Here is a 25,395-nt window from a genome sequence, read left to right on the forward strand (position 1 = left end):
AGGTTCGATTTTTCAGCTGATTTTTTAACTATCACAGAATGAACCTTATCCTTTGGCTAACTCAGTCATGCCTTTTATCTGTGGCTATTTTCTTTTTGTTTGGAGAAGAACTGGTTTTGAACCACAAACACGGAGACGTGCTGTGCACGAAAGCAATTCGCGTGGCCGGCGAAAACACAAAGCAGTATTCCAATAATTCGCACTGCTGCAAGTTGAAAAAGTGTTCAAAATGGCAGATTCCATTCGGTGTGCTTGCCACCGTACAGATAAGCCTGTTACTTGTGATTCTTGGTCTTCGAAGCCACGGGAAATCTCCATGGCCTTTTTTGCCTGTTGTGTGTGTTACCAGCTGGATATTGAATGTTTTTCTTTTATTAACGAAGCTCGTCGTCTATTTGACTCCAGAGCCTGAAGCAGTCGAGAATAGTAATTATACGAGTGCGTTTTTTACGTTCGTGTGGAATTCTCTTACAGCCGTATTTGCGGTGGGTTTCCAAAGGATTTTTCACGCCGTTGCACACTTAACACCAAACAGTGACAAACAAGAGGGTCCGCTAAACGGATTCTATTTCTGCTCGCATCAATCTAACAACGTTTTGGGAGAAATTGGTGGAAATTTACGCCTTGTTGTTATTGTACTGATTGTAGCATATTTCATTTCTAGTGGTTACACACTTTGCCTTGTTCTAACTCACGAAGAACATGAGCTAAACAAAGAACAAGACTTGAAGCCGAACAGAAGCACAAGACAACGAAGATCTCAAAAGCGTGGGGGTCATAAGGACAACAGCTCACACATGGGATGGGAGGGTGAGAGGCAAGCCAACAAATCAACAGAAGGGGCAAACGCATCGCGAAATTGTCTCCGAGACTTGAACAAAAACAAACTTAGTGTGGCATTCATTGAAGAGAGTGATGACGAGTCGTTTGTATTTGGTTGGCGATTATAAATACTAGTTATGCAACGCTTTCGAGTGGTATACCGTGAAATATCCCACGAGTCGCTTGTATTTTCGCGGTATACACACGAGCCTTTAGGCGAGTGTGTATACGAAGAAAATACAAGTGACAAGTGGGATATTCCATGGTATACCACGAGAAAGTGTTGTGTAACTATTTTATACCATGCCATAGAAAATACGCTTAATAAATTTCGTCGAGAATAGGATCGCAGCGCACGATGGGAAGGTTGAGTTGAATACCTTCGAAAATACATGTACAACGGCTTTCCTGTATTCTGATTAGCTGTATTTTCTTTGGCATGGTATAAAGCTTGGTATACACTGCCGGAGCTTAAAGTATACCGGTTTCTGTAGTATGAAGTGTTTAGAAGTACACTGTATCCCTACTCCCCCCTGGATGGGATGCTAGTCCATATGTCACCTTAAATATTAATGGACTAGGAAAACCTCATACAACTAATGATAATGATAATGCATTTATATAGCGCATTTTCCATATATATATGTTCAAATGCGCTTTACATATACTGTAATTTAAGATACAATTGTAAAGGCCAGACCACAACACCGGGAGCTTCGTGCCCTACTCTTTGCGAATAGTGTGTGGGTTCTTTAACGTCCCCTGTTAGAAGACTGAAGATACAGGAGACGGAACCTACGGTTTATCGTCCTTTTCCGAGAAGACTAGAATGTCTAGCCATTTGCAGATGTAATTACAAAGGCAGCACATTCTCCTCAGTTATTTTAAGACCCTGAGTGTTGGTCCGGTCTGGGGTTCGAACCCACGACCTCCCGCACAGCAGTCCGGCGCTCTACCAACTGAGCTAACCAGGCGGCGGTTACTACATAATGAATGTTACCCTAAAATAACCACGTCAATAGTCTTGCAAATTCGTCAGTTTTAATCTCTACACGATTTGTTTTCTCAAAGTAAATTACACGTACAAGATTCGTCAAGATACGTGCGGATAGCTTTGCTTCAAACTTAACTTCGCTTCCTTTCAAAAACAGTTCAAATAAACCTTGCGTTGAAATAACCGAGCAAGCACCAAAAATAAGAGTATTAAACAGAGTGGTCTGGTCGCAAGAACTATGCGAAGAGTAAACTGTACAGAAGATTACAACAGAGTGCTAAACATAGAAAATAAACGAAAAATTCTATTATATTTTTACTGTCTGTTGATAAAAAACTATATCTTTACTAATAGCTATATTAAGGTGCTTTCCCTTATTTTCCGTGGCAATGAATTAAATACCAAAAATTGTTGTGCTTTATCTTTTCTGCAAATTGACTTTTTATTGACATTCTAAATAGAAAAACGGTTAACGCGGTCAAGATGCAACAAAATGTGACAATTCTTCACAGCACAGCACGGTGGAGAGAAAACGAGAACTAATTTATTAACAATGCTATTTGCATTCATGCAAAAAAGGCTTTGGCTAACCCGCCACGCAAAACATCATGTGCAAGATCGGGAGATCCTCGGAGCACCCGAAGAGTTTCGAAGCTGTATTAGCCAATCAACCAATAGCACGAGCACTACAAAAGTTTTCACGTCGGCATGAGGTCGAGACTTGTTGCTTGGCAACGGAAACCGCTGGCTCAGACTAATTTTGACCGATCTAGTTACTTTGACGCCATACAATATAAATGTAGAGCGAAGAAATGGCATTCTATCGAAGAATATTTTTCAAAGATAATTCCCTTCTGCGACAACTTGTTTTTCCAAATAAACTCTAACTTTTTGCGCAGCAATTCCTAACGAAACTGGGTAAATTAGCGAAACGTATTACCACTTTCTTACAGCTAAAAACACTTTATCCCTATGTAATATAGCTATCTGTGTACAATTTCGAATCACTCTAAATAATTCTTGTATAATACACTAAATTCGACTTTGAACACCTCGAGCCCCCTAAACCGCTCAACTCATACCCCTTGTGTTTGCAGCGGGTTGCTTTGCAGCACGGGATAGGAACAAGGTAGAATTTTCACGAGGTTTACATGACATTCAATCCTCACTCCACGATGGCGGAAGCTTTGAGTTAACGTATCACATTGACGACGCTATGAACCTGCTCTTCGCGACTCTTCTCGTTCGGGACATTTCAATGCTATTTACATGAAGCCAGACTGTCCTTTCGGCTTCGGGTGAATATGACCCACATCACATGTACAATGTTTGCGATCACAGCATTTTATCGTGGTCAAGATGACGGCTGCGCGACCACAAACACGATTCAGTGGGCTTCTTATTGATGACTCCTACCGCCTTTTTCCACTTAGTTTTCGTCGGTGGAGAATAGGTAATCGCATTTTTCTATACACGTTTGAATAAACAAAATAAAGTACATCTGGGTAGACATCTCTAGACGGATGAAATCCGGTCGGATAATGGTCGGAAATAAAACCAGAGACAAGTTCCTTGATTCCATGAGGTTGACCTTGGAATACTCTGTCACACTGTTAAAAAAATAATAAAAAAAACAATGACCTTTCGATTGATCCTAACACTGAACTCTACTCTATTCTCTCTACTCCTAGGCAAGTATTGAGAACTGAGGATCTCATCATCTCCAGAAGACTTAAAGCTACATGTAGATTCTCCTAATGGGAGCTGATAAACTGTGCGTAGTGTCTTGACAAGCCTTCTAGAAGAAAATAGAAACACTCTAAACGAAAATAAAGCTCTCTAATCTTAACGCGAAGGTCGTATTAACTGCGTGGAACGGTAATTTCAGCGACGCCAAAAATTTATACGCCACCACAGTAATTTCAATTATTTTGACCCAAAACACTGAATTTGCATAAGAAATTTCAAAAATTTAACAACAGATGTCTGATTGACAGATGATTTTCCTGGTCAAATTTTAGTACTTTTGGTGTACAACGCTATGGCCCGTTACGCCAGCATCATGTCTGACGCAGTCTTTCCTCCAGTCTATACGCGTGATTATTACACGACTAAGGCGGTCTGAGGGCCAATAACTTAATCAGCCAATCAGATTACTTTATTTCCGCTCCTGCGAGGGCCGATATTTTCCAAGTATCGGACCGGGTGCACGTAGTAGCGCAAGCGAATGAGAGGCGGCTGTATTCGCAGGCTAATTCCAGCGCAATTTAGCGCAAGATTTTTGCTTGATTTTTTCGAAGTTTTGTATTGCTTTAAAAATGAAATGACCTTAAACACAAATAATTATAACTCCTTTAGCGCGCGTAAAAGTTTTGCTGCACACTGTTTTCCACGACATCTACCGGGTAGCAATTCTCACTACACAAATGTTCTTAAAGAAAGTTTCCAGTCGTGTAATAAATCTTTTATTAACCAAGCTTGCTCGGGACCGTACTGGGCGATTATTGGCCCTCGGTCTTTTTTGTACGGACCTCGCTGCGCTCGATCCATACTGACAAGACCTCGGGCCAATATTCGCCCAGTACGGACCTCGCGCGTGGTTAATGAGATATATATATACCGTACTTTAAAATGTTCCGTACCGGTTTAGATGAAACATTATTCTTTTGACGACCGCAAGGTTGTGTGGTGGTATGTCGTGTAGAAGCTGCTTGAGTCGAGCTAAACGGCTGTTGGCATCAACATGAACTGTAAAAGAAGAAGAATAAAAATTAAAAATTAAACATGTCGTTGAATTCGAATTAATGTAATGTTTGCCTGCCGGGAAAATGCCATTTAAAAGACGATGGCACAGCCGCGCCAAGTTGACCGAAAGCGCGGAAAAATAGCAAGTGTAAGCGTCACAAAAAGGCGGCAAAATATTCACGAAACAACGAATCGAATAGCAAAAGTTAAATTTATAAAATGCATGGCCACAAAACTTAAGTCAACTTCTACTTACACACTAAATACAAATGAAAAAACTTTTCCATTGAACTACTTACTCATGGCATCATGAAAGCCGTTTTGATAGGATCCAGGGATTATGGGCTCGGGAAGAAGCTTCAGGAAGGACTTTAACGCGCCTGTCACCGCGTGGACCCCAACCCCCAGCTCGGCCAACTCCACTTGGTGATCTGGTAAAAAGGAATTCAAAGAAGTCATGATTTCGATTCACATACATATCGACGGCACAAAGTTTAAATAAACATTAATTATTATATGGCTACAATAGTACGCGCGCTCTGATTGGCTGCTGAGCGGGCAAGTAGTATATAATCACTTACTTTCTTCCACTTTCTGTTCTATAAGGCCGATATCTGCTTGATTGCCGTTGATTCTGTAGATGCCCTCTACTTGCATTCCTTTGAGAAGAAAAATAAATTAAGTCCAAACCTTTAGCTTTGATCAAATAAATTGTCCATTAAGGTTGTTCATTAAGAGAAGCGCAAAAATTTCAACCCCGACCTGTTTTGGCTGATATGTTTGAAGAACCCCAACAGGACACTTTTTCACCCGCTCTTGGTGAAACTGTTGGCAATTTCTTGGCCGTGATTTTTGGGATTAGCTGTTTTGTGTTGGTAAGGTTTTTTTTTATTTCGTATTGGGAACCCTTTTTGTCTGACTAGGTTGATTGGATGCGCCCTTTGCAGCTTACGGTCACGTGATACAAAATCCGCCATGCTGGAGTGCAAGCGACTCTCTGGGACATCCAAAACAAAGGAAAATTAATCGTTTCAACGAAAATGGTTGAAAAAGTGATCAACTAAACCAACAAAAAAGCTTTTTTTCCCTTAATATCACATGAAAATACTAAACCAAACTAAAACGGCTGAATTCATTTTATCTGCCTTTTGCGAGATACCAAAAGCACTAAAACGGCCAGCTTTAGGAATTTTTCTTTTTGTCTTTTATATCAAATTGTAATTTTTTATGTTAGCTATATTAATTTTTGTCTTTTATATTAAAATGCACCTAACCCCCGAAACAATACTTTCAAAATTGATTGTACATGAGTTAGAGAGTTGAATGGTTAAATAATTCTTCATCTCAATGTTGCGTTTTTAAGTTATGAAGGTTTATTTTTCCAACCTTGAGAAAGAAATATTTAACCATTCAACTCTCTAACTCATGTACAATCAATTTTGAAAGTATTGTTTCATCATCATCATCATCATCATTTTATTTATTTGCCACTTTAGAATTACAAATACAAATATATTAAAAAATAGAGCGAGGAGACCTCCAAGAAACCACAAGGCTTATGGGGGAGGCCACCTCGGGTTAGTAATAAGCGGGGCGTTAGTAATTTCGGGGGTTAGGTGCACTTTAATTGCAATTTTTTAGCTATAGGAATTTTTTCTTTTTGTCTTCTATATCAAATTGTTATTTTTCTATATTTAGTTAGTATTAACAGGTGAAGAACCATGTAGTATGGATATACTGTTAATAAACCATTACTATTATTATTATTATTATTATTATTATTATTATTATTATTATTATTATTATTATTATTATTATTATTATTAAATCAATGGTCATGCAGGGGGTGCAATGACTGCCTAACGAGTGCGTGACTAACCTGCACTCTCCACAAACTCGATGCATTTGTCAATAAAGACTGGAACATGTGATCCGGGTTCACAGATTGACTCCAGCGGCTGAGCGAAGTACGTGAAATTATTGACCTTTTTCTGTCTACTTTCGAAAAATTTGTCGATTTTTTCCTTGTCTTTGCGCTTTTTCTTCTCTATTCTTTTCAATCGTTTCTCATCTTCTTTCGACTTCTTCTCTTCTTTCTTCCGTTGTTTGAGTGCTTCGCGTTCCTCGCGGGACGGCTTCTTTCTGGACGATGACCACGGCTAAAAAATAAAATAACAAAATCGATTTGAAAAACATCGAGAAAAGCTATATATCTGATGTAGAAATCCACAGTTCTCCGGAAATAATCTGCTTTATAGATAAAGGTTTTTTTTTAACCTCGATGCGTAACGCTTTGAATGTTTTTTTTTCCCTCAGTCCAATGATCGATTGCGTGACATGGCATTCAATCCAGTATTGCATTACAGGTAACGCACACTGCAGCGTGATTATTTGTTCGAGTTGCGTGACTCACGCGACTCACCGATTTTCTTGGTTTGTGTCCTGGAGAACCTGGGTCATCTTCCGTTTCCTGTCAAAAATGGAAATAAATTTAAAAATCGATTTAGGATTGGCATTCGATGATCAATTAGGAATATTTTATTTAATTCATCTTGGCGAATAAATGAATAACATACTTCTTCCGTGCCAGGATCCGATTGCCTTTGAGGAAGGTCCAACAGAGTGGGCTGTAATCAACAAAGAGAAAACACGATTTAGTTTACGGCCACTCCAAATGACTACGATCACTTAGGTAACAACTTTTCAGACCGGCTATTATAATGTCACTGCTTTTAAATCTTTTCTTAGCCTAAAAACAGGTAAATATTGTGCTAGCAAGTCGAGGCGAGTACCGCGACCGCCGCGGCCTACAAACGTCACTTAATAACAATTCTATTTCGCCAAGCGTTATTAAGGCAGTCTGGCAAGATGCGTTGCGCGTGCACGCCTTCATGTACGCACCCTGACAAGTCCTTTATGTTTCGGCCTGGTGTCCATACCGCTCCAGGAAGACTCATCCTCTTGGCTCGATGACATCGTCCCACCCTTCCTGGATTCCTTCTTGCCTACAAAACAACCACATCATCGACGTTAGAAAACTCACTTGAAATGTAAACCCTCACCTCTCCTACGGTCACCGCTCCATGACCGCGGGCAAACGTCTTAGACAGTTTTTCTTTCAACTTCGGGGAATTTTGTTCACATTGTAGTGGAAGTATAAGCAGGGACAGATGAAATAGTTGCTGGATGTAAATATATTTCCATTCCCTCAACTAAACGAGTATTTTTACTTTTCAAATTATCCGCATCCGAACCAAATGGCTTTGACAATGGCGCCAACAAGTCTGCAATTGCCTGTTTTCAAACACGTAGAACTTTTTTTAGTAAAGCTCCAAAACATTTAGTAAACCATCAGAATACTTGTTAAGTGTTGAACTTTTAACTGTCAAAATTAGAACCTTATCTTTGAAGAACTTTTCTTTCTTATGCAAATTTCTATCGTTTGACTGCGGTCGACACCGCACCTCACCCCTCCCCTTACCTGATCTCCCTCTAGGGAAGAGCTGCTTCTTATGCACCTCCGTGGGCACGTTAGGCGTGGTGGACTGGTTTCGAGTGGTACTTCGGGACCGTCGAATGCCGCTCTTCTTCTTAGCCGGGCGTTCTTCAGTTCGAGGCAGGGTCGCCTCGTCCCCAGTGCCCTGATCGGAAGTAGCGCTGTAGCCTCTCTGTTCGCGTCTTCCGGTTACTGGTCGACCAAACGTGTCTGAAAAATACCACGACGGATCAAAATCAAAGCAATTATTGTTGGGAATACTGCGAGGAGCGGGACTCTTTTGGTTAACACATTGGAATTGAGATTTCAAGCGCAGCCAATTGCTAATGTCGTGTTGTAGTAAGACACTTTTCTGTCACAGCGCCCCTTACCACCCAGAACCTGGTTGTTCAAACAATGGATTGCGCTATCTATCAAATAAATCTCTATCCAGTGGATAGCGTAATATGTTTTGCGAACACATATCCACTGTATAGCCATTTATCCGGTGGACAACGTTATTCGCCGTTTGAAAAGGTAAGACAAGGTGTTTAAATTGGATATGGCAATTATCCGGGGAGGAGTAACAATTCCCCTCGTTAATTTATGCTACGGACATCAGTAATACTTCGTGCCATTTGTCTTGCAACAGGACAACAAACCTCCGAAAACACTTGCCCAATGTAATAACGTAAAGTCTGTGTCCGAGCCTAAGAGGCCCATACAGCCGGAGCTTAACCCGTTTTCCGTATTGCTACTCCCCCTGGATGGGATGCTAGTCCATCGCAGGGTTACCCCCCAGCAGTAAGTTCGCCGCCATTTATACACCTAAGTGGAGAGAGGCACTGTGAGAGTAAAGTGTCTTGCCCAAGAACACAACGCAGCGCCCCCGCCAGGTCTCGAGCCAAGCGCGCTAACCATTAGGCCACCGCGCCTCCCACTGTAATAGCGCAAGATAAAACACAATCGCTCAGCTCACCTCGCCGTGATATTCTCTCCAATGTACTAACGTCTTCAGCGGAGTGCGCCAACCTCAAGGATCCTTTAGACGTGACTTTCGCGTGCTGCTTGTGTTTCTTGTCGGACGCGCTGGGTTCTTGCACGACAGCCACAGCGATAATAGTAGGCCGGGGTTTTTCCGACACCTTTAACTTGTTTTTCAAAGCCTCTTGAACCTGTGCGTACTCCGGGTCGCTAACGTCCTAGAAAGACGATAGTAACGGACATACACGAGGGTTATACACGAGGCTAAGGTCTCGCTATTTTGTTTTGCTGTTTGTTTACCGTAAAATTACGTTAACACGCCTCAAACCCCCTCCCCTTCGTTCTTTCGAGGATATATGTAACATCCCCTTCCCCCTCCCCCAAACCCTAACCCACATCTGAAGCACGGAAAAACCTCCCAATTATACAGACGAGCCAATTGTTTATGCGCATTCTTACTTCCCGCGTAATTCATGACGCAATGTTACGCCATGTGATGCATCGACCGCGCGTGTCGAATCAACTATCTAAACACAAAGGCTGGTAGCCATTGCGTTATCACTTTACTGTTCAGTTTGACTCCACATTTTTTTAAGACAACTTTCTCTTCTAAATTTTAACACATCGTAAAAACATGAACAACAAATCGATGCAGGACGCTTATAGTTTTCTGTCCAAACGGCATCGAATCTTGTATCTTGGGGCTGTTAGACGAGTGCAAATGTGATCGCTAAATGATTAGATTTGCTTTAGGGGACGTTACTAGTATGCACAGGTAGCTCTTTAAAATCGTAACAACAGAAAACGTTTGGACTAACATAAATAGGCGTGGTCACCTCTTGTTGAGCAAGTGGTGCCTCCATATCCGAGCCCTTTCTGTTTCTGTGCAAATCAGGCACGGATGAATGTACCTCCTCTTGTCTGATGTCCATCTTCACCCACACGTCCTGTCTCGGCATGACCACCTTGTTATTGAAGAAGTCGATCTTTTCCTTGACGCGCAGAAAATACGGATCCTCCGCCGAGATTGATTGAGCCCTGGGCTGGACATCGGCTACAGCAGCGTAGGGGTTCTCTTCTTTGCGGTCATCATTCTTGAACGTGTTATAGCCCTCGTCGTCAATGCTCCTAAGCGTGTCCGTTCTGGAGTCGGCCGGAGGGAAGTCCTCGCTCAAGTCGTAATTCCTCTTGGGGAGAGGTGGTGGGGCTTCGCGCGCCGTAGGAGGGGTTTCTCGGGCGGATTTTTGCGACTGCACCAGGTTGTTGTTTGCGTAGAGAGTGTTCTCGATCAAGTTAACCTCGCTGTCGTTCATGGTGAGATCTTTGGATTTTCTGAAGGAGCGCTTTCGGGAAAGGTCCACCTGAGCGTACGTATCTTCACTCTTACTCTCTCTCTTTTGCCACACGCTGTCACTAGCCGGGGTAGCTCCAGGAACACCACCGCTCTGTTGGAGGCTTAGAAACAGCGCGTTGGGCGTCGAGGTGGCGTACGGCTGGAGCTCGCCACTTCCTCTGGAGTCCCTTGCCTGGCTGTTTTTGGCAGCATCCACTGGTCTCTTGACGGAATTAAACACAGCGTACGGGTTGATTTCCGCATCGTCCAACGTTCCTTCGGACATGCGGTGTACCGCCTTCGGAGAGACAGGCTGTTGTCTGTCGCTGAGGCTTCGTCTTCGGTTGAATTCGTCCTCGCTGTGCGCTTGTCTCTTGCTTGGGGGTTCTGGAAGTGGATCGTTCCTTGATCGGATTTGATTGTTGTGTTGTTTCTGTGACAAACGTAGCTGTTGTTCGGCCTGGAACTTCGCGTAGGCTACCTCGCTGTCTCGCTTCTTCTCCCATACTTGGTTGAAAAAGGCAGCGAACGCACCGGCTGCAAAACAAGAAAAGAAAACAGTCAGTGTTAATTGAGAAAGATAAGTAAATTAGTAAATTATACACGTTCGTGGCCTTGCTCTTTTTCGGTTCACTATAGCCCTCGTAGCTGGCGGTATTGTTGGGTTTTAAACCGCTCGTTGTCGCGGCTTCGCCGCTTGCTTGTGCATGCATTAAAACCTAATAAATACCGCCAGCTACGCAGGCTAGGTTTACTACAGTTGTATTTGGCGTTTTTCCACCTATTTTGGCCAATTTTACAATGCTTTTTCATCAGGAATATTCCTAGTTTATCCAATTTATTTTGGCGCTGTTTCGAGCAGTGTTTTCATTGCCATTCTTCAAAGAACAGTTGTTTTTGACCAGGTAATTTCTTCTCTTTCCTCTTATGCTTCTAGTTCCACGATCCACGATAAAAAGGGAAAATGTACTTCCCACAGTCCTAGCATCATTTCGAATTATCGCACAAGCTCCATCTACTACAAACAAACCTTGATGTTGAAATTGCGAAGAAGTGGTCTGGAACTTGCCAAACAGTTTACTGGCCAGGTTAGTGCCTTCAGCCAACAGAGAGGCCGCTACATGGCTGTGAAATACAACACTGGCACCAGATGCGCTGCCTGTTACTGCCAACACCTGGATTGGAACCTGAGGGATGAACCCTGAGAAACCGCTGTAAGAAGAGAAAATACCAAATAGTTACTTAAAGGGATTGCGTTTATTTTATTAAGTTTTGCTTGATACTCGCTATTATACTCATCACTTTTGGTCATCCGTACCTTCTTTTGTATTGCTATGTTACTGAAATGTCCCTTCATTGTTTTAGGCGTTTTTTATATTTCACCGAATTTGATGGCCATTTCCCATGCCTAAATACGTGACACAGTTCCTTTAAAGGAGCTACGTTACGAGATTTTTGGTCTCAACTGTTCTGAAATTAGTGGTAGGTAATTTAACCCATGAAAAACATTATCTTTGAGCATCTAAAGAAAGATATAAACCTAACTTGTGGAGAGAAATAAACCCACGACAATTAATAACAATTTTTTGAATACGCGCAGAAACAACGTGAAAGTTAAGCCTCCATTTTTCAAGTTGCAATCCATTCCTATCCTAGCCATCCGTAACCAAAGACGCTTGTTAACAGTTTCAATGCTCTAATATAGTAATTGCTAATTAAGATGGACCATTATTTTTACGTTTCCTACGACACAAATATATTTTTAATATAGTATTTTGGCTGTTCAAAAATCTGTTAAAATCCGTGACACAGCCGCTTTAAGGTGACTGTCCCTAGAGGGATCTAGGTACAAGGTAAAATGTAACTGCTGCCAGAGATCTGAGGTAAACCGGCCCCTTTTTTGTGCTGGCATTAGCTGCGAACTGCGTAAAATATATTGCTATGCTGAGAAATTTCACATTTCCCTTACAATACAAATTTTATTAACACTCCCAAATGGGGCTTTTCAGTACCCTTTTCAGTCCCTTGTGCGAAGCAAAGTACAAGTAATTGCATTACCTGAGGGTTCCTAGGGAGGCCTTTCGTATAGCTGAGTACACCAAGATGTATCCATGGTACATTTGGTAATTCAAACTGTAAGCTCCTGCAAATAACAGCATTTACATGTAAGATTCTATTCTATATAAACTTGGTTATAAAGTCTGGAAAGTACAGAAGTGTAGTACCACTATAAAATCAAGCACTTCAAAAAGGAACTATAGAGAGTATTACACATTACAAAAAGTTTCACTATTTTCTGGTATTCTCATACATAGACATATGGCTTACACGCCTTCTGACTTGAGTAATTCAAATTGTTAAAGGATCAGTGACAATCAAAACGCTGTGAAAATGTCGCCCATAAATTCCCAAACTGACAAGATATTCTCGTGGTCTACAAAATTAACCTATTGTTGTGTGAGGACCAATGCTTTATTTTTCTAACAAGAAAGCTCTGACTTACTGTGGTATGAGGTGAGAGTGATTTGCACTCGTCTCTTGTCAAACCCAAGATAGGTTTCCAGGATGATGGTGTCTGGCCTAGTAGAACTCCGCCAACAGTTCTGATGGTGAAGCAGCGGCCCAAGAATCAGTTCCACTGGATAAGGGTCGCCGCACATTGCACACAACACAATCCTGAAATACAAGTCACACACAAGGCCATTGTCAGCTTCTATGAAGAATAAGGTCCTAAGAGGTTCACTAAATTGATCATCTGTCCTTGACTTTTAAGTTTTTGCTCGAAAATTCGAAAGTTTGAGCGAAATATTTGCTTTGTTTTTGCTGTGTTTGAATTTTTTTTTTACAGTGGCTCTCGCATGCTTTGTCGCTAAAAATGACTTTTGAAATAAAGATAACATGAAACACTTGTATGTGCATGTTAAACTACACAAAAACAACAAACTTTCTCTAAAAACTTATACATGTACATGTAAATTGTTTGTACATAAATCTCTGCTTTTGAGCAGTAAGCCAAATTGGAATATGTACATGTATGTACACATGCCTATCAAATTCTTGAAATATCTCTGACACTGACTTAGTGAGACGTAAAACAACGTTCGTGATTTCATTTTGACCAAGAACCTTTGGCTTTCTTTAGTTCTCGGTTGAAACGACTATTTCAATTTTCACTGTGAATGTTTTTTTACATTTCCCTTAGTCAGTCTCAGAAATATTTCAAGAATTTGTTACTTCAACTTTTGAGTGCAGGCAATTTAATTTTACTTTTTCGTATTTTGGGCATGGTGTGGCTTATATTGCTTTTTATCTTCCTTTATTTCACATTTCAAAATTCTTATAATCTAAAACAAAGAAAAATTAACATTAAATCAATCTGGTTTGAGAAAACATAAACAAATGAATTTAACAAGCTTAATTAGACAAATCTAAACCACAACACATACATGTAAAAGTAAAAGTACATCCGCAACAGCAACAGAAACCAAGTCGTTAAATACAGACTTTATACATAGTGTACACATGACTTAAGATATGAAAATAACTTTCTTACTTCAAATCAGGTTCGCTCTCCTTCAAATCCTCCATTGAGGATATTGTGCGAGCCTGTTGCTTCAGAATCTCAAGCAATCCTCGCATGGCATCTACAACTTGTGTTTCATGAATCATCTTCCCAGGCGAAAACCTGGCTACTGGCAAGTCAATGAAAGTTGCATTGTACCTGAAATGATAAAAACATGGTTGCCATGGACATCAGTTTTCAAAAGCCCCTGATTTTTTTCCTAATAAAAATAAACTTTTCCTGACCAAATAAATCCAACATGTCAGAGAAATATAGATGTGGCCTTTAGCCCCCAATAGCCCAATTTCGATATATTAAAATTCAGCCTAAAACAATAGACATCAGGACGAGGCTCCGGGGACTAAACTTTAGAGTTTGTGGGATTTATTCCCCGGAGCCTCGTTTTGATGTCTATTGTTTTAGGCTGAATTTAAAAATATCGAAATTCGGCTATTCCAAAACAAAACACATCGCTGCGGTCACACAAACCTAAAAATAAATGTAAAATTTAATGTTCCTTCCAGCCATCAATGGTATTTAATCAGCAGTGTTATAATTTCAATTATCCCTGAATTTTCTTCAATTATAAAATGTCAGTTTTCACTGACTAAAATTTTTCCTGACTCTGAAAATTTGACGTTTCCCTGACCATTCCCTGGCCTGCACAACCCTGTGAAGTCACTTGCTTCCAACTTACAGTGTACATGTTATAATTTTAACTTGATAATGTGACGGCGTTCGACATGTTTTTTTTTTTGGTTGAACGTGTTTTATTGTCGTTATCAGTGATAAGCAAACTCTGAAATTCAAAATCCAACTAACGATTGTGTTTCCTTTTTTCACTGCCATTAAGCATAAAAAACAGAAACAAACAAAATTGATCAAAATTCACCAATCACAACTAACAGACATGACCTTTTGACCTGGTTGAAGTGAACTGCTGTTACCTAACAGGTCCGCTAAGATGACTGATGGCAGCAAAAGCATAAACAGTTGGTCGAGGGTTGAACTTCAGAGTTCGCATATAAGATACATCTATACTGCAACATATTCGTTACATATTTTAAGAGTGCCTCAAGTGTGGCGCTTATTTGAGAGCGGCGCTTATTTAAAATTTGGATGCACCAAAGACTTAAATCTTTTACAGTTATTGAAAACAGCATCTTTTGACTGTCAGTATTCGTCTCTTGCTGAAGAGAGAAGTTGCGCTAGCTGTCCTGGCACAGTTCGCGGCCTTCACACGATTTACAGAACTACGTAAGTACTCTCAGAATGTTGGCTAGAAAAACTAATGGGCGAGTGGTAAAAAAATCACTTTTTACTTTAAAACATCGCTTTTTATCGAATGAAATGTCCAAGTTTGTTTTATAGTTGCTTTGTAGTGCTGTTTTTAGATTAACGGAATTCTTCGAATAAGCACCGCATCAGGTCTGCGGCACTTATTCGGGGGCGACGCTTATTCACTTTTTTGTCCCAAATGTGGCAGTTATTTGAGAGCGGTGCTTATACAAGTAAATACGGTAATAAACAAGTCATGTACCTGGAAGCCAGTTCTTGACCTTCCTTTCTCAGTTGATGAATAATATCATCGTTGTTGGGATTCCGAGCCAGGATTAGAAACGTCGGAGGAGGATGCTGCATTGCGTTTGAATCGTCAATACTGTCGTACTTTGACCGGTTGTTCATTTCATCCAGACAGTCGCGAATAAAATCCAGAGAACTGAGTGAGCCGTACACACAGAAGCAACCAACTGTAGGAGAATTACAAGAACAATTCAGTTAACAATAACTATAATTATACTGGTACTTGATTTGTAGCAGTAAGGTGTTATTTACTGTCAGTTTGCCCACAGCAACTAATATACAGTCAACCTTGACTATCAAAAAACTGCAGAAATTTTCAGTTAGAAAAGAGATGTGACACAAATGATTTGGACTAAAAAGGTGTTATTTACAAAATAATGTACTTTAGGTTCACCCAGATATTGGCGTACAGTAAACAGAATACAGTCAATCTTAATTATCAAAAATCTATGGATTAATTCAGATACGCTGTACATGTGGTTTTGATTTCCACAAATTTTAGAAGACCTTGAATGATGTCTGGCTTGTCTTTCAAGTGGAATAATAATATTGCAGCCTGCAAAAACATTTTGTGTCCGCTAACCTGGGGTAGTAGTTTTGGGTGGGTGGGTATTGGGGCAAGTAAAGCCACATATAAGCATTTTATGGGGCGAGTTAAAAGTGAATTTGGGCTAGAACGTCCTCTCCACAGCTTGCCCCAATTACAAGCTGGAAAATTCAACTTCTTTCGACCCTCCAAGTTTATTTTTTTCCTTAGTGGCCATTTGGCCACCGACTCCTCAAGTTTGGTTGCCAGTGAAAATTTTTAGTGGTCAAATTAAGCTCACGCTTTCAATCCTTCTTCTCAATTTTAGTCGCCAGGCTGGCGACTTCAGTTCCAATTAAGTCGCCAGCTCTAAAACTTTAGTCGCCATGGCCACTAAAATGGTCTTAACTAGGAGGGTTGTCTTTGCATCCTGACTAGAATTCCAAAATTCTGCTTGGTGGACACACCCAGCCCGTATTGACCCTTCACATGTACAATGAAAGCGTTATTCACCTTGCCCACTCAAGTCAGCGCCAGCAAGTGCATATTCTGGCGGATCCATATCACCATCCACCATCTGATATTCCAGTTCATACATGCGCCCATCAAGAGCAAATTCCAGACTGTCTGGATCTCCATACGAACACTGGGTCTGCAGAGGTAAAACAATAATTCCAACATCAGCATGGACACTCTCGTTACCTTATACATACATTTTTACATAGACAGGTGACAAGAATTACAAGAAACCTATGTAAAAATACCAAGAAAATGAATAATCAAATAGCATTGATCAAAACTTTGGGATACACTCTACATACAAAGTAATTCGGAACTTTCTGTTGGCTGTGGAACCAACAAAAAGTAATTAAGATTCACTCAGCATGATATTAATTTTAATTAATTGTTTTGTCCTTTCATCAGTCCAATCAAAAACCATGTTGGTTTGCAAGACAGAAAGACAGAAAATTGCATAAGCAGCTGTTGGCTGTTTGATTGGCAAGGGAGTTTGAAAACAAACAAACAGTTTGACAGACTTGTACAAAGTCACTTCTCTCATTCACAATTTTGTGTTTGCATTTACATCTTCACAAAGGGCCTTTGCTCTGTCGATTTGTCTTCCCAGATTTAGATTCCTTTAAGTGATGACTGGATACAAGCCTGTCAGTTTGAGAAACAACAATAATTTGATTTGTTTCCTGTAAGGCATACAATGCGCTGTTCCAGAATAATATTCATACTCCCCCTACAGAGGGTTTCTTGATTTGAAACCTCTCCTTTGGAAATTCCAGTTTAGGTTCACACTTTCCTCTAAATATCTTGTTCTTAAGACCCCCTTCCCCCTTGGAATTTCCAATGATCATCCATAGGGAGGGTATGGATATTTTCTGGAACCACACAATCTTACTATAAGGTTATGGTGCTATGATTTTTCTGGGTTAGTTGTCACTCACCCGAATTTCATTTTCCATTGCTTGAGCAAATCCTCCACTTCCTAGAATCAGCAGATTGATCTGACTGTCATCGCTGTCCAGTGTTTCACTGCTGTCCATGAACTGTGGCCTGTCAATCAACAACAAATGCTTGACGTATATGTATTTGTAAGGGCCTTGCAACTAAGCAACCATAATACCATAACACAAAATCCACTTCTAATAATACTATAACCCCAAACGTTTTTAAAAGCAAAAATAAGACCACTGGCAAAAGCCTCTTCCAATCCAATGGGGCAATAAATTTACCACAAATCATTTACCGGTATGATGTTTTAAAACACCGGATGCCAAGCATGGCAAAATATTGTTCAAACCAAATTAATATTGGTTAAATTGCACTTTAATTGAACAAGTACATGTAAGAAAACTACAGCTTCAACTTGACTACTACTGTAGTCCTGAGAACATGCTTGAGATTATAAATAAGTTCTACGGAAATCAAAGATATAACTGACGCGACTTCTCGCACAGTGGAATCCGGATTTCTTAAACATCCAAAGGAAATAAAAACTGGTTCAAGAAATCAGGAATTCAAGGAGGGTCCTGAACAGGTATAATGGGAACTGGGATTTGGGGTAAATTTTCATTTGGGAAAAAAGGATTTGGGTCACTGGGACTGGCAATCACAAACAAAAAAACAAAAGAACTGCAATGAGTGCCAAAAGTGTTGAGACAGTCGGCACTTTTTGAGTACCTTGGACAAATTTTACCCACTCACCCCTTCAATATAACCCCCTCCCCCCGAAACAATGTTGTATTTGCTATCTGCAAGACTTGCCTCGTTTGAGTACAACATTGACAAAGGGGGAGAGGAGTGGTTCAGAAGCGGCAGCAGATTGAAAGGTGAAAAAACAGGAATTTTAAATTAGTATCAGGATTTCATCCAGGACTGTCAATCAAGGACTTTTGACGCCACATTGTGGACTGGGATTTTGAAAATTTGGGAAAACAATAGGCTGGAAAATGGGATTTGGGCAATATTTAGGCTGGGATAATGGGATTTATTCCCCTCCTTCACCCTGTTTAAGATCCTCTTCAAGAAATCAGCAGTAAAATCACAAAGTTGGACTGAGTGAAGCAAACCTTAGGGAAGTACAAGTAACTTTTGGGTCATACATGTAGTTATTTGGGAGTTTCAAGTTAACAAGGGATAGAAAAATCAGGATTCCACAGCATTCTATATATAAGAATTCAGCAATTTTTTTCTAAAATAACTGGTATCAGCCATCAGTCTGATAGTACAATAATTTTAATTTTATGCTTAGCTGTCTACACATATATTGTTTTGAACCAAATTTCTTGTGAAAACATTTGCGGATAACAGTTGGCATACTTGAATCATTTATCTCTTAACCTGAGGCTACATCTGATTGAAAGCACCAAAAGGAAACTTTAAGATAAACCACCAAAAATATTTTGACATCACATTGAAGTATTGATGATTTCACAGATAAAAAATAAATAAATAAAAGGAAGCCACATCAGCCGTAGCTGGTTTTCATGTGGGTCCTCTATCCCGGTCGACTTCATGTACTTTTGAGACCCATTTTAGTGACTGTTTTCTTTTTTGATTGCAAGGTGTAATCTCAACGGGTAAAACAGGGATCTACAGATTGCACATGTGGCTAGGTTCTGAAGCAAGTGGGAGTTACTTGTGCTACATTCTGTTTATAGCTGGGTAATGGAGTACAGTATATGTTGCAAAACTGACCAATTTCCACATTTTTCAGCCTTCACACAGAAAAATTAATGCAAAAGCCAGATATTTTACCCAGCTCCTGAATTAAACCTACATCCTTGTATTTTACCACAATCATAATAATTTTGTCTATAAAATGACAAACTTAACCTGCCATAAATTGCGACTTTGTCGCAGTCTCCAATAATTATTCTTATGATCACAATGTGAATAAAAATTAATGCGAGTAGACAGCCTTATTTTTTTTGCAAAAATGTGATCTGGAGCTATCCTTCACCAACCTCATTTAAATAAATTATTCTGCCTTTCCAGTTTATCCTTTGTCTTTTTTAATTAATAAATTTTTAGTTTCAATCACTCTATTATCAGATCAACATTTGAGATTTAAATTGAAACAATCTGCTGATCTTTTCCTGTATGGGAGAAATATTGTTGAGGCTAATATTTTATGCATATTCTTAAGACACGGCATTGCTCATCTACTTAAAAAGTTAATTATTAAGGAAACTAAAAAAATTAGCCCTGTTCAGCATTATTTTCTCTCAAACAACAAAGATCACATAATTGCGTCAATTTACTGTAGTCTCAAACATGAAACTAGTTATAAAGCAAATTTTTGTTTTTGGTGAAGCGAAATTCTTGAAACATATTGCATGATATATTTCAACACAATCGTGCTTTGTTCAAACACAAGCAGGTGGATGTGAAATTAATTTTCATAAATAAAGTTGTAACTTTAAATGACAATGCAAAACAATGAGAAGTGACAGTGCCTCATGAATTTAAATAAATGAAAAATGCTTCTCAGACAGAGAAGCTTAGAAAAATTGATATTATAATACTCTTGTCAGACTTGATTATCATATGAATGGGCTAGTAAATGAACCGCAAATGAAATAGAAAGCGGAAAGTTTAACAGAGTTCGAACCCAAAGAGGAATTGTCTTTTAGAGAACAGAATAAAATATAAAATTAATGCAAATGGATAAAAAAAACCTTCAGTTTTATTTTCTTTGTCTGTTTTGACAGCTTTTCAACAATGCTTGACTGTTAAATTTAAATTATTTTTATCTCTGGTACTGCTGAAGTTCCAAGTTATAGGTCTGTAAGATGTATAGACATTGCTTAAAGGGCTAGCATAAAATGAAAATAATACATGTATATTCCTCCCAAACAGCACCACAATGAAAAGTTAGACGTAGTAAAAGCAGCAGAAGAAAATTCTGACGGTTAAACTGATTTCATGCATGAGAAATCTTCAACAAGAAAAATATGTACACATATTAACAATCTCTGACTGAATAGAAAGTGTGAAAATAAAATGAATAACAAAAACACTATCCCTGTGGGTTTTAACATTGGAATGTTGCAACTTCTGTCAAAACAAGTGCAAATATTTTGAAATAAGAACCGGCAAATAAAATAAAGGGACTTCAAATCTCTGTGTACTTTATGGAATATTTCAATCATGTGCAGCACGTTGAACTTGCATAAAATTATCAGCACTCATTGAATTGAGACAATGCTTCGAATGTTGCAAGACGTAAACTAAAACCAGCGATTAAACTTGAAGCGATTAAAACTAGAAAAAAATATATACACTGGATCCCGGGGTGCGATTTAAAAGTGGCGGAGCGCTTTAATCGTAATTGAGTTAAAATTGACATCGTTGAAACCTACATCGTTCGAACAAAGAGCACGTTATTTGACAGTAGATAAAACATTTTACCTGTATGTAGTTGTGGCCACAATCTCCTGCATGAGACGATCTCGGCACCGCTCCGCTCCACTAAGACATCTCGTAGGGCTGTACAACAAAGCAATGTGATTTATCAAGCCAATTTCTCTATCGCTGTCCAATTTGTCGAGCTGTTTGTAGCGATCGTCCTCGCTGAGTGCTTCTTTTATCAGCCTCATGTCTTCGTGCGAGATCGAGGGGCGCGTGTTGGGTTCAAGTTTTGAAAACAACCCAGCTGATTCGAATAACAATTCTTGAAAATCCGCTTTGGCTTTCTCGTGCATGTCTCGACGATAAGTGTCAAAAATCATTGTTTTGTCTGAATCGTTCAAGTACTGAAAACTTTCTTCGTTTTCAAGCAGCACAGCCGCCTCTAACCAACTTGTACCCGGTCGAATTTCCGGCGTAAGTTCCAAAAGTTTTCTAAACTCGTTCATCATCCGAAGGCGTTTTTCCTCAGCTTTTAACTTCTCTGCGTGGTTTTGAAACACTTGTTCAGCCCGCGGGAGAGAGAGGATATCAAAAGGAACACGTGGATCATCGCTGAGTAAATGGTCGCTTTCATTCCAAGCCGTTTCTTCAGGCAAAACAATCATCCATTTTTCGAACTCTTTGTGATTTCGAATCGCCTTTTGACAATTTTGCCAGTTCCAGTGACAAAGATCCATCGAGGATGCGCTCGGCATAAGCTCATCCAAAGCGCTGGGGAGTCTCGATAAGTATCCATTCAACTTTCTCTCCTCAAACTCCTTCCTCAGTTTACGAATGTGTTTGTTGAACAATCTCTTACACGCTTCCAGCCCGCAAAGATCGCGGTGAATTTGAAACTCCCTTTCATTTTCGACCAACTTTTTCGTGTTTTTCCAGATCACACGAAAGTCAGTCACTGTCCTATCTATAAGCCGCTGAAAATCCAGCACGGCTTTTTCTAATAATTCTCGTTGAGTTCTCTGCGCCTCTGTGAAAGGGATCACTTTAGAACGCGCCCTTCCACGCTCGATAAGCTGCGCCAAAACTAGAAATGCTAGGTCAACATTTACGTTCTCGTGAGCCGAAGTTTCGACTATGGGAGCGTTCAACTTTTTAGACTGAGCAAAACGATGAACCTCCTGTAGTAAATTAAGCTGTGTATCATCACATTTCGTCGCTACGAGGACAAAAGGTTTTTTACTTTTCTGCACGTAAGTCAGAATTGATGACAACAATCTCTCTTGTTGCTCCTCAAGTCGTTTCGACTGCGTTGCTTCGGCGTCGTACACGACGAGAAATCCATCAACAGTCACCTTTCCCCCGGGTAGATTGACTTGCTCGTAGTCATTCTGCAATGCTACTTGATCTCGACTAATATACATCAACTTTTCGGGCGAGGAAAGCTTTGAAATCGCACATCGCTTTGGGTACGGTGTGAGCTGCCCTCCTCGCGATAAAGGCATAAGTGTAGCATCGTCGATAAATTCGGTCTGCTCCAACACATGAATAACAAATTCGCTGCCATCCTCTGCTGTCTTCGTTGAATGACCCCAATACAAAAACTGATCGTTATTCAACACTCGACCGCCAAAGTCAGACGAACTGAACACTGAAGTATGTTCAGTTATGTATTCGTCGGCCAACGGCCGTACAAACCGATTACACAAACACGACTTTCCCACGCCAAAAAAAGATTGATCCCGGTCTAATCCAGACAAACCCACAACAGCAACGTTTACGCTCCGTGGTTCACTCCCTTTCTTGGACATAACGAGGCTTTGAAGCCGAAGATGCGAGCGTTCTCTGCCGCGGCCACTATCGCCAACAATTCGCCGCCATTTTTGATTTTTGTGTTTGATAATGAGAGGAAATCACGTGACCTATGCTGTAATGCGAGGCCCGTTGCAAAAATATCCCTGAGCTAAGAGGGTTCAAATTTCTCATTTGATAGGCGGCGAAAATAGCCCCGAGCAATAAATGACTCATACATGAAAGTCCATCAGGAAAATTACTAAACAATGCCCAAAGTGGCACTCGTTTGTCAAAGAAGCGTTTTATGTGTTCCGGAAGCGTACAAACTCCGCTGCATTCCGCATAGGGGTGGTGGTCAAAAAACCGGAGAACACGGTATTCGTGTAAAGCGCGCGGTTTTTTCCAGAATAAAGAACTGTGGCTTTGACCTTTTGTTCTAAGAACCGCTATCGGTTAGTTTAATAAATCAAGAAAGATTTGTACTCCCAGATATGGGCTATTGTTTTAATACGCCTAACTGCCTCGTGTAAACAGATGTAATTTTTTTTCTCTGTGACATATTTTCTGTTGTTCTTGGGCCGATTGTTTGTTCCTTATCGGCTTATGATCTTTCCATTGACTTCCTTGCCAAAGTATATTGCCCACTTGTACTTTTCAGACACCGGAATTGCAGTATTGTTTATTCTGATACTGCTAATTACATAAGCGCCACCGAAAAAAACTGTTCAATACCGACACTAGTATGTACTCGAGAGAGAGCCTAGTTTCTTGTACCCCCGGGAGAGTTCTATAATATGACTTTTATATGTTATATTGGAGCTTTAATAACAGCATCAAACGAGACATTATAGTGGTTTTATTTCGTTATTGATATGATGCATGATGTTGCTTTCAAATATTTGAATATGCTTTGTGTTATCATTTTGCGGGTTATAAGGGCTTGTCTATTTTACGCGCCTAGCGTGAAATGTGTCACATCAGTGCATGCGAGGCAATCATGTGAAGCGCGTGTTTAAGAACTTCCTACATGCAGAGTTAGCACAAATCAGCCGTTATAATTTTTGTTTTAACGAGTCAGCAATATCGATTTAACAGGAAAAGAATTTAATTATCATATCAATTTGACAAGTTTTAATTGTTTCCCGAATAGTCTCGAAACTGAAACGAAACAACGAAGAGATGAAGTGCAGTGTCGGAGTTAACCCGTGGGAAAAATCAGTCATTATTCAAGAGCTTTTCCTTGTTTGAAAAAAATGTTCTAAATAAAGATTGAAGATGTACTTGCTATGGCTTGCAGCTGTCTCTTAAAAAAAATTGGCTCTTGATTTTAGAGTCATTTGCATATATACTTTGTGACATGTTGATCATCGCATATCGATACGTCACATGAAATGTGCAGTCCGCAATTAGCCAATGAGTGCAGTTCCTCCTTTTTATCACGCGGAAAATACTCGGAGCGAAGATCACGCACCTGTACGTACTCTGTGCGGATCGCCAGCTAGTACAATGTCCTTTGGCTGCGTTTAGCTGCCAGTTATTCATTATTCACGGTTTTATCGAAAAAATGACGTGTAAAAATTACACATTCTTTTTTATATAAGAACGCCACTGCCGAGTTCTGAGGAATGTTATTATTTTAGCCCATACATTTTCTAAAATTTTGGGGCAAATCTCAGCCACATCGTTCTTATAATAATGGTTCTTTAAAATAAAAAGAGTGTATTCATGGCGGTAGGAAGTAAGGAACTGAAGAAAACGAATTTGGGACTTTCTCCTTATGAAGGGCTTGCTAGTTATTCACGGTAAGAAATCGCATGTTTTTATATTCGTGTTCGCAAATTAAAATAGAGCAATTGAATGGTTGGCTTGCGTCTTTATACCCCCTTCTCCCCCCCCCTCCCCCCCCCCCCGACATTAAAGACTAGTAAAGTCGAGAGACTTATTATACACTGGGACGAAATTGGGTGAGTTACATTCTTTAAAGCAAGATCTAGAATCAATCAATTTTATCAAGCGTACGTATACGCTTCCCTAAAATCTATGTAATGGGATTTTTGGGGGCCGACAGGGCAACATACAAAGAAAGTTAAAGACCGGATATCTTAGCAATAAGCCAGTTATTTACCTTAAATACCGGACATATTAGACTAAGGCCAATTACCACAGGAAGGAAGAAAACATCTTAACAACGTGCCTGACTGAAGTCTCGAGACTGCATCTGTTAATTTTCGTGCAGTTAAAATCAGTAATTCGTACGATGAGCCCTTATTTCGCGTCGAACGGGGAAGCACAGTAGAATCGATTTAATCTCTTTTTTGTGTATTGAGTCCCAAGAACTTGTTGTTCCAAGTCAAATGCCAAATATTCTTCGTGGTATTGCATACGTACATTATTTAGTAGGAAATCATTTAGCACATCAGGAAAAAGATGAACACAAGAAAATAAGTGTAGTATACTGATTTGACCGGTTTTGCCAGACTGAGAGCGTATACCGGGCGAAGAAGAATGTCTGAATTTTGCACATTCCTATACACGTACTCACCGGCGAATAACAAGTAGAAAAATGAAAAAAAGTTTTCACTCTGAACTCTCCTCTAGGCCTCTCAAGAAGGTTCTGAGAGTGCCAGAAAGAGGGGGAAGGGTATGCGTGACACGTGAAATGGGAAAATTAGACCGTGAGCGGAAAATAGGGTAATATTAGACCGTGAGGTGAAAA

General features: G+C 40.0%; 1 protein-coding gene and 1 non-coding gene across 5 annotated transcripts; both read right to left on the reverse strand.

Moving 5' to 3' along the window:
• Positions 1 to 1,723: 1,723 nt before the first annotated feature.
• Positions 1,724 to 1,796, reverse strand: Trnas-gcu (transfer RNA serine (anticodon GCU)). Its single transcript has one exon. It is a non-coding gene; the product is annotated as a tRNA-Ser (tRNA).
• A 50-nt stretch (positions 1,797 to 1,846) lies between these two features.
• Positions 1,847 to 23,815, reverse strand: LOC144652474 (rho GTPase-activating protein 5-like). 4 transcript variants are annotated; one of them, XR_013570544.1, is made up of 20 exons: positions 20,949 to 23,815; positions 17,480 to 17,588; positions 16,539 to 16,677; positions 15,456 to 15,666; positions 13,907 to 14,074; positions 12,857 to 13,029; positions 12,412 to 12,496; positions 11,384 to 11,565; positions 9,839 to 10,890; positions 9,016 to 9,238; positions 8,043 to 8,267; positions 7,463 to 7,566; positions 7,138 to 7,188; positions 6,984 to 7,031; positions 6,441 to 6,720; positions 5,143 to 5,220; positions 4,861 to 4,992; positions 4,459 to 4,564; positions 3,156 to 3,426; positions 1,847 to 3,101 (listed from the first exon to the last, which is right to left on the reverse strand). XR_013570544.1 is itself a non-coding variant. In XM_078512484.1 (19 exons), exons 1-19 carry the CDS (start codon positions 22,694 to 22,696, stop codon positions 3,246 to 3,248), a joined length of 5,202 nt encoding a protein of 1,733 aa, XP_078368610.1. In that variant the 5' UTR covers positions 22,697 to 23,814; the 3' UTR covers positions 1,847 to 3,245. The 4 variants fall into 4 exon arrangements, 3 of the variants coding, with proteins under 3 accessions (XP_078368610.1, XP_078368609.1, XP_078368608.1); XM_078512484.1 differs by having other exon boundaries at positions 1,847 to 3,426; positions 9,932 to 10,890; positions 20,949 to 23,814; XM_078512483.1 differs by having other exon boundaries at positions 1,847 to 3,426; positions 9,857 to 10,890; positions 20,949 to 23,814.
• Between the last annotated feature and the right edge of the window lie 1,580 nt (positions 23,816 to 25,395).

Source organism: Oculina patagonica, chromosome 4 (assembly GCF_052425735.1).
Source record: "Oculina patagonica isolate OP01 chromosome 4, crgOcupat, whole genome shotgun sequence".
In the NCBI taxonomy this organism is placed as follows: domain Eukaryota; kingdom Metazoa; phylum Cnidaria; class Anthozoa; order Scleractinia; family Oculinidae; genus Oculina; species Oculina patagonica.